This window comes from Ostrea edulis, chromosome 5, assembly GCF_947568905.1.
Source record: "Ostrea edulis chromosome 5, xbOstEdul1.1, whole genome shotgun sequence".
Classification (NCBI taxonomy): domain Eukaryota; kingdom Metazoa; phylum Mollusca; class Bivalvia; order Ostreida; family Ostreidae; genus Ostrea; species Ostrea edulis.
Genome location: NC_079168.1, coordinates 15,820,759 through 15,830,487, shown reverse-complemented (window position 1 = coordinate 15,830,487; position 9,729 = coordinate 15,820,759). Strand labels below are relative to the sequence as shown.

The 9,729-nt window shown below is 36.9% G+C and overlaps 1 protein-coding gene across 1 annotated transcript; it reads left to right on the top strand.

Moving 5' to 3' along the window:
- The first annotated feature begins 167 nt into the window (after positions 1-167).
- LOC125648839 (stress response protein NhaX-like) lies at positions 168-6,532 on the top strand. The gene is made up of 4 exons (XM_048875836.2): positions 168-789; positions 3,931-4,011; positions 5,116-5,228; positions 6,235-6,532. The coding sequence occupies exons 1-4, from the start codon at positions 726-728 to the stop codon at positions 6,454-6,456; spliced, it is 480 nt and encodes a 159-aa protein (XP_048731793.2). The 5' UTR covers positions 168-725; the 3' UTR covers positions 6,457-6,532.
- Positions 6,533-9,729: the final 3,197 nt, after the last annotated feature.

The window sequence follows — 9,729 nt, the reverse complement described above, 5'->3', positions numbered from 1 at the left end:
CTGCTTAAAATGTGGAAAATAAGCTGTAGTGTCTCTTTAATAACACTGCAGACTCCTGTACTCGAATTAATGGTAGGTTATTATCAAAATACTCACTATCAATGTAATGACATTGGACGCTCAAATTGCTCAGACAAGGGATAAGTCATGCATTATTTTTCATGTTTATTTCCAATTCTTGTTGGCATTTATCAAACGCGTTATCCACGAACCTGAACATTTCAAACCAGAACAAAATTTGTGGTAGTTTTTTATATTTTAATATCATGCAGCTGCAGTATTTATCTACTGGAAGTGTATATGAAATTTTAAAAGCTTTGGGAGAAAAGTTATAGAGCCGATGAGTTCTTCATTTTGCGTAATTTATTGTCACCATTAGCATCCATATGAAATATGATATTGAATTGCAATTGGCCACAACAGAATTGAAAATTCATTGATAAACTGACGAAGAGGAATTTAAGACAGTACTTCCTTTCTCGAACAAGCGTTCTAAGTTCTTACACATGACAATTGCGTCGTACTACACCGCACCGATATCCTGTGTTTATGCATAATGTGCTGTTCAAATCGTGGATTTTAACCTTGAACTTGTGAGAGATAAGGGGCGTTTTTATCGTACTCTGAAAACAAATGTCACCTACGTTATCACTAGGTGCATATATTTAGTGGGCAACTAGTATAGCAAAAACAGTTACACTCATAGGACATCATCGGCAATCAAAATGTCGGAATCGAGAATTCTCATAGCTGTAGATGGTAGTGAAAACTCTGCGATGGCACTTAAGTGTGAGTACATGTATTCTTGATTAATTTTCACATTATATTTTCTAGAAATTTACGTTTTAAAATTAGTTTGCACAGTAGTGACTCGGTAATGGCATGCATATCGTTGGGGAAAACATACACTCACATTAACATTTTTTTCCATTCTGATCGTATTCCGAGTAGAAGGTTTGAACCTTTTTATAATTCGTAAGATTTGAATTCCTGCAATACTAAAAGATGATAAACAATAAACCAACTTCTGGTTTTACATGCGCATTTTGTGTTGTGAAAATCAACCTGGAGTTATAAATAGTATCAGTGTCTGACATCCTCAACATTTGTAGATGTTCATTACTGTCACGTTCAATTACCTCTACAAAACATCATACAATCCACTGCAATGACGGAAACACAAGGTTATTTTATGCACACAAAACCATAGATATACTCACACGGGAATCTATTTTATAAATCCTCACAGTGACAAAACAGTGTGAACACATTCAAATTCTTACTGGGATAGTAGAATTACACTTGTATAAAGTTGAAAATATATAGGGGACAATGATATTGATTTAACACAGTATGGTTAGCGCGGATTCTGCATCAACGGGGTATTTGGCGTGGTAACTTGGATAAACCGCGTTCCCATCGCGAAGTGATTACCTGCTACCTATCCCCGCCACAGGTACTCCTTTCAAAACTGGTGTTAAAATACATTTGTACTACTCGTAACCATTTCAGAATTAGTTTTGATAACAAGTGGCAGATCTAAAGGAGTTACGGAAGTCGCAGCAACATCCCTATTAGGAATTGTAGATTTAAAAATGTTCTCACTCAGATATGTAAGTGATTTCAGGACTAGCAGAAAGGATGCATAACTATTCTGTTCCTCACATTTCTAAAATCGTGTTGCTTCCCCTTCATTCCGAACGGAAGTATTTTTTTCTACAATTCCTAATAGGACTTTAATCTTTCCCAATTGTTTCATCGATAAAGAGTTGTCCTTTTTATATTTTTCTGGAATTTGATTGACTAACTGGGTTGCTCAGTACCGTAGGTTAGCGTTGTCGACTGCCGAACTGTAGATCGCAGGTTCGAATCCGGCAGTATCGTCGGAAACCCAGGGTTGATTACGCTTTGTTCCTCTCTCCATCACCCGTGGGTCCATTCATTCCTACTCTCTCGTTCTCATGAATAATTAATGAGGCAATTTGATTGGGCGCTCATGGAACACCCTGAGCGAATTTGTCCAATCAACAAGACGCTTTCAGTCCATTGTTGTGATAGCAAAGTTAAGTTAATACTACCTTTAAAACAGAAGAGTTTCGTTACTATAACGATTACTTTGATTGGACGATATTTTAAACTATTTATTCATGAGAACGAGCGAGTAGGAATGAATGGACCCATGGGTGATGGAGAGAGGAATGAAGCGTAATCAATCGTGGGTTTCCGACGATGGTTCAGCAGAGGCTTTGAAAATGTTTTAAACTGCTTTCTATCAAAACCGCATTTTTATTAAATAAAGCGAATTTGAAAGTTTTCAATTTCAAAATATTACTGTACATTTCCTTTTCAACTTTCTCTGGTGAGTTATTCCTCCTCAGTTTAATTCACCATTTATTTTCTAACAAAGCTAACTGAATTGAAATCATTGACAAATTAGAAATAAAATAAATCATTACTTACATTTCTAATATATCTATTTACTTCGTTGTGTGTGCCTCAATACATTCTTTAAACTATAACAACTATTGTCATGCCTTTCCATTTTTGATTACTTTCATTGAAATGTGCAGTTACTAGACAATCTTTCATGATTTTGACTAAGGGCCAGTGGTTGTTGGCCGAGATATCTTGTTTCTCCTACATACCGTTTCTTACATCATCGCAACTAATGAGATAAATCCTGTTATTAGCTTCGTAGGAAAAATTTCCCAATGCTTTGTAACTGCGACCTGTGACAGGACTGTAAACTCTCAGTGTCTGGGCTATATTTGTATAATTGACATCTGGGGTATAAACATGTTTTGTAACACCCCCATTAGGTAAAGGATTATGCAATCTAATCCTTACCACATGCACCATGTCCTTCAGGTTTCTGGGGCGACTGAAGGATACCATAGGAGGGTTCTTAGAAAAAATCAGCCATTCGTGTATTGATCTACAGAATAGGCAGGTATTTTCTCAGAATACTATTGAGGTACTTGAGGGCGGGCTGGTAAGTACAATTGTGATAAAGCCGTTGAGACTTTCACGACCGTCAACCCACTTCATCTTAATGTCATCAATGAGACATAGCCAACAAAAATGTTTAACTGATGAATAGTATAGGAGGCTACGTTCCAGTCTCCCTATAAAGAAGTTGTTATAAGATGGTGCCATTTTAGTTCCCATAGCCATGACACTGATTTGCAGGTAGTATTCACCGTTGAACATGAATTTATTAAACTTGAGGACATGTTCAAGGTCAATGAGTGATTCGGTTGAAGGATATTGAATGACCTAATTATTCCAAACCACGGAATGTTAGTGTAAAGAGAAGTAACATCCATGGTACCAAGGAGGGTATCAATCGTATCCTTCAGGAGTGTCAGTAAATCCTCTATATGCCGACGAATATGTAAATCAATTATACAGAGATTTTCTACGTGGGATGTTCGATATGGCAATGACTACTAGACGATCCGGCATGTCTTCTCTGTAACATTTACACAGTAGATAAAATTGTACTGGTCTACAGTCGTTGTAACTCACCCTTGTCGTACAATATCTGGAGGGTTTCAGTGATCTTGACAGAGAACTCTTTGGTGGAGATAAGACCGTAACATTTTGTAAAAGCGATAGTGCGAGAGCTGTCGTTGAGCCTCTGTTAAAATTTGTCTTTATATTAGATTTAAGCGAGTCAACCAATAAGGGACCTGAATGAACTACTGCCCCGGAAGACAAAACTACGCGAAAGAATCTGGGACGACACAATAATGGTATGATTTCAAAACTCAAGGTCGAAACGAAGTTATATGAGTTCTCACACACACACACACACACACACACACACACACACACACACACTTGGACCGACATAAAACATGAACACACTTTACTGTCAAAATTATGGTTATACTTGTTCCTTTAATAATTATATGATTTTTTTTTCAGATTATGCAGAAAACATTCACCGATCTAGAAACTACGTCATTTTGGCACATTGTGCAGAATACCTCAATGTTAATTTTGGAAGTATGTATATCCCGTGATGATTTTCAAAAGAAATTTATTGTTAGAACGTATGATAAATAGCTCTATATTTTGGACAGTATTCAGTACTATAACTGTACGTGTTGGTCAATATACAGTACAGTATTGTACCTGTTGGTCAATATACAGTACAGTATTGTACCTGTTGGTCAATATACAGTACAGCATTGTACCTGTTGGTCAATATACAGTACAGCATTGTAACTGTTGGTCAATATACAGTACAGCATTGTACCTGTTGGTCAATATACAGTACAGCATTGTACCTGTTGGTCAATATATAGTACAGTATTGTACCTGTTGGTCAATATACAGTACAGTATTGTATCTTTGGGTCAATATACAGTGATATAATTGTACCTGTTGGTCAATATACAGTGATATAATTGTACCTGTTGGTCAATATACAATGATATAATTGTACCTGTTGGTCAATATACAGTGATATAATTGTACCTGTTGGTCAATATACAATGATGTAATTGTACCTGTTGGTCAATATACAGTGATATAATTGTACCTGTTGGTCAATATACAGTGATATAATTGTACCTGTTGGTTAATATAGAGTGTTGTAATTGTATTAGTTGGTCAGTATTCAGTAGAACCCCTACCTTCTGGTGAATACACATGTATACATTATTGTGTCTTTTGGGCAATATACAGTATCGTATTTATTGGGCAATAATCAGGTCTATAACTTTATCTGCTGGTCAATATTATTATACCTGATGGTCAATATATAGTACTATAACTGTCTATGGTGAATATGCATTATCATAATTGTGTACTGAATCTAAATGTTTCTGTACAAGCGCTTCTTCATGACTTACACTGTGCTTTGTATGTTTTATGACGCGGTGGTGTAATGTACATTTGACAGTATGAATGCATTTAAAAAAATTATTACACTTAAAGTCTCGCAAGGATTGTATTCTTTGACCTCAGTGAGAAAAAGTAAACCCGCAATGGAAAGAAATATGGATGTTTGCAGAACTTTTATTTTGATACCAAAAGTAGCAAATGCATAGTAAAGTTTACAAAATTGAAAATGTAGTTATGGTGTTATAAATTCATATTTTTCAGTGGTTTCGTTGTCACAGGCAGACCCCACAGTAGTAGAGAGAACCATAAAGGAGGAAGAACAACGAATTCAAGCTCTTATCGAACAATTGAACAAAGTATTGGAATCCCATAATGTGAGTTGTTTTTCATCAATAACATCAAAGCATTCTCCACTGCAATTTCTTTGATATTCAGAGCTCTAGATCAGTAAGTGAAGATACGAAATATTTCATCAGCCAGAAAGATGTACGAGTCTCTATTAACATTTTTGGCACCAGTTTCGCATTGTTCTACCATTGTAAGAAAAAGTTTATCAAGATAAAAGATAAATGAAGACATCTGAGCTCCATACGAGTACCCAATCGAAATTAAGACATCTTTTAAATTGTTGTCAATATTGTGATATGGCATTATTACCCCCCCCCCCCCCCCGCCGCAACACGGAAGGGGATATAGAAACACCGGTGTCTGTTTGTCCGTCCGTCCTTTACACTTGGCTTTGTGGACGCATCTCCTCGGAAACCATTAACGAATTTTGTTCAAATTTGGTAGGACTGTTAGTCACCATATGTCGTTGATCATATTACGCCGTTTTGATTTGACAAATTTTACAGAACTTATTGGACTTTGTTGAATTTGTACATGCTACACTATATAGGAACAGTTTATGGACGCAACTCATCAGAAACCACTCAACGGATTTTGTTCAAATTTTGTAGGATTGTTAGTCAACATACGTTGGTGATAATATTATATCGTGATTTTGATTCGACAAATTTCACAAGAGTTATGGAATTTTGCGCTTCAACTTCTTTTGCGGTGGCAGGGGACATATGGCTACGTCTAGCAATCTTGTTTTTGGTATTATATTGTTGTAATAGTTTATTTTAAAGTTACTTAATGCTGAGGCCCTATATTTTGAGCATTCATCATTCTTGCATGATGATGCAACATGTATTTTGATGTCTGTTATATGCAAATTGAAAAGCCTTTATGCTTATAATTTTCACATCCATCATCCAACAGGTGGTAAACATGGTTGTGTAACAACTTTCAATTTTTAACCCTTACAGTCGTGTTTAATATTTGTTTAACAATTAAAATTAAAAAAAATTCTGACTTATTCTTGTGATATTCTAGATGACTGGAGAAGTAGTTCGCATACAAGGTGGTAGTCCGGGTCATGGGATCATCAACAAAGCCAATGAGAAGAAAGCAGACCTGATCGTCACGGGGTCACGTGGTCTGGGAACATTGAGACGGACCTTGATGGGCAGCGTCAGTGATTATTTGGTTCATCACTCTCACGTGCCAGTTCTCGTCTATAAACACGATAAACACGAACATGGTAAACATCAGTGAATGCCACAATTGGTTTTTGTAAGAGTAAATGTTGTGTTGTATGTTTTGTTGATTAAAGGACCATGTTTTGATTCGACCTGTTTATTGTTTCACTGAACTGTTTTCAAGTCTTTCGTGTTGAAGTGAATATATTTCTTTTACTGCAATGGTGAATTATGCGAGAAGCGTAAATCATAAACAATCATAGGAGCCATCTTGTTTCATTTGCATCTTCTGATTTTACACATATAGCGGATACTTCTAATCCATCTATGTATAGAATTATCTCTCACTTGATTTTGTACTTAGCTTTTGTTTAAGACAAATATCATAGGTAGGTCAATGTGCCCTTTTGCTTCATGTTGATGTCATATCGCAGAAGGTCGGCAACCTGTGGCGCTTTCCTTGCAACTAAAGTCATCTTTTGGGGATGTTTCAACTTGAGCTCACTTGAACGAAAATGTTTAATGTTTTGTATAATGAATATATAGACGGAAAGTCGTCTTCTCAAGAACAATCAGTGCCAAAGCAAGATTCAGATTTACTTAATCATGACGGGGTTACAACACTAATATAGAAAATCATCCGAACGAAAGGGTACAATGTACACACATACACATCCTTATATTGGTTAGATTCACTTCAATTCAAACTGTACCGACCTCCCTCACCTTCCACTGGAAATGAATGTATGGAGCCACACAATGCAGATTGTAACTATTCATAAAATCCTTGTCATCAAGGCTAAACAGTTTGGTAAATTACTAGTAACTCTAAACAGCTATGAATAGATTTGTCAATCTGAGTTCATACTTCATAGCCATGAGTGGGTTTTACCGTAAAGATCCGAAAATCTTATTTAGAATTTTAAGCTAACAACGATATTGCTTCAATCATATAACAGCATCGAAAGAGAGAGAAGGAGAGAGATAGACTGTTCGTTATCTTCACTTTGCATAGAGAAAGTTTCTAAATTAGTAGAGTGTTGTTGGAAAAGAACGATATAAAGTTGATGTTCCTGGGGTTTCAACAGCCTCGTTAAAAGTCAGCAAATTCTATGGTCGTTATAATGATGTAATGTGCAAATACAACCAATCATTAGGTTGAATTCTATGTGACACGTGCTTCATACCAATTATTCGGTCGTTCTTTACATACCTATTTTCACTACAAATTACTTCGTTTCTCTGATGAAGATACAAGGTTTATGGCCGGTGTGATCGATCGACAGGGGATTCTCACTCTTCCTAGGCACGTCTGGTGTGTCCAGGGGTCCGTGTTTGTCCTACTCTAATCATGTATTTGGCAGAGCATTTATGAATTTGATCACTATTATTTTGCGCCCCGCTAGTGGTTTGGCAGTGTCAAACTTGAGACGTAGGTAGCGATGTATCTTTCGTCAAACTCCCGGCATTTAGAAGTAAGAATCACGGGTCTTTCAGTTTAAAAATGGGGGTCTGTGTCGTGGCAGACAGTTGATATGTTATAGAACCCTCACTCCTACGACCCTGAGCGATAAACATAAATCTAAATTTGTGGTACTTCGCCAACAGCTGCTGAAAAATTCTCGACAGAACGTAAAATAAACAAATGACCAATCTTCACTTTCTTATTCGTAAAGAGAGGTCACGCACGAATAATCCAAATTCAATGGAAATGTTTTCAAAACCTTCTATTTAAATATGAGCAAACCATTTTGATTCTTCCTACAAACCATATAATGATACATTAATGAAAGCACCAATTACGTCAAGGTAATGGTTATTTAAAGAAATCTGAAAGAAATGCTCCAATGTACATTATATGTGATGAATTTCTGAAATATGGATCATTTACATTTGTGTTACCGTTAGTTAAACTATTCAACAAAATAAGAGATGATGGTAATTTTCCTATTGACTGGAATTCATCTTTTTTATTAACCTCTAAAAAATTCTAAAGATCTTTCAGTAAATTTGAAATAAACAAGAGGCCCAGGGGCCTTATAGGTCACCTGAGTATCATGTAACAACCTTCCAATGTTTGAATTAGGTTTGTGTTTAAATATAAGAATTTTACTTTTGGATGGAAGAAACATTGAATAGCTATGTGGTCAGCCCCGCCTTTGCACCAGAACCCCTGACACAGGGGCCATTAAATTTCAGTTTTGAAAGAAGCATCCTTAATCATCATTATCATACTATTAGTTTGTCTACTTAATACCCAGCAGCAGAGGAGAAGATTTTCAAAGAAATAAAATGCATTTTCACTATATGATCAATAGGGCCCCACCCTAATACCAGAACCCCTGACCCAGGGGCCATAAATTTCACAATTTTGAAAGAGGCATCCTTGCTCATCATAATCATGCTATTGGTTTGTCTACTTAATACCCAAGGACAGAGAAGAAGATTTTCAAAGAAATAATGCATTTTCACTATATGACTTATAGAGCCCCACCCTAGCACCAGAACCCCTGATCCAGGGGCCATGAATTTCACAATTTTTAACAAGAGGTACTGTGAGCAATGCTCACTAAGAATACCCCCCGCTTACCCCAATCTCCCAAAGGGTGTTGGTAATAGGTATAAACTACCTCTTTTCTGAGTGTTGCTACTTCGATGTCCAGTGCGCATGACCTTTGACCTTTTGACCCCAAAGTCGATAGGGAACATCTTCATCCCATGGGTAGTCCATATGTATGATATGGTGACTGTAGGTGGAAAGGATAACGCTTTAGAGCCCAGAAACCATATTGCTACTTCGATGTCCAGTGCGCGTGACCTTTGACCTTTTGACCCCAAAATCGATAGGGATCATCTTCATCCCATTAGTAGTCCATATATATGATATGGTGACTGTAGGTGGAAAGGATAACGCTTTAGAGCCCGGAAACCATATTGCTACTTCAATGTCCAGTGCGCTTGACCTTTGACCTTTTGACCCCAAAATCGATAGGGATCATCTTCATCCCATTAGTAGTCCATATATATGATATGGTGACTGTAGGTGGAAAGGATAACACTTTAGAGCCCGGAAACCATATTGCTACTTCAATGTCCAGTGCGCTTGACCTTTGACCTTTTGACCCCAAAATCGATTGGGAACATCTTCATCCCATGGGTAGTCCATATGTTTGATATGGTGACTGTAGGTGGAAAGGATAACGCTTTAGAGCCCGGAAACCATATTGCTACTTCAATGTCCAGTGCGCTTGACCTTTGACCTTTTGACCCTAAAATCAATAGGGAACATCTTCATCCTATGGGTAGTCCATATGTATGATATGGTGACTGTAGGTGGAAAGGATAACAC

Coding starts and splice junctions, on each gene's coding strand:
- LOC125648839 (XM_048875836.2), top strand. CDS start 726: ATGTCGGAATCGAGAATTCTCATAGCTGTAGATGGTAGTGAAAACTCT. Junction 790..3,930: donor CTCTGCGATGGCACTTAAGT/GTGAGTACATGT, acceptor TTTTTTTTTCAG/ATTATGCAGAAAACATTCAC. Junction 4,012..5,115: donor CCTCAATGTTAATTTTGGAA/GTATGTATATCC, acceptor CATATTTTTCAG/TGGTTTCGTTGTCACAGGCA.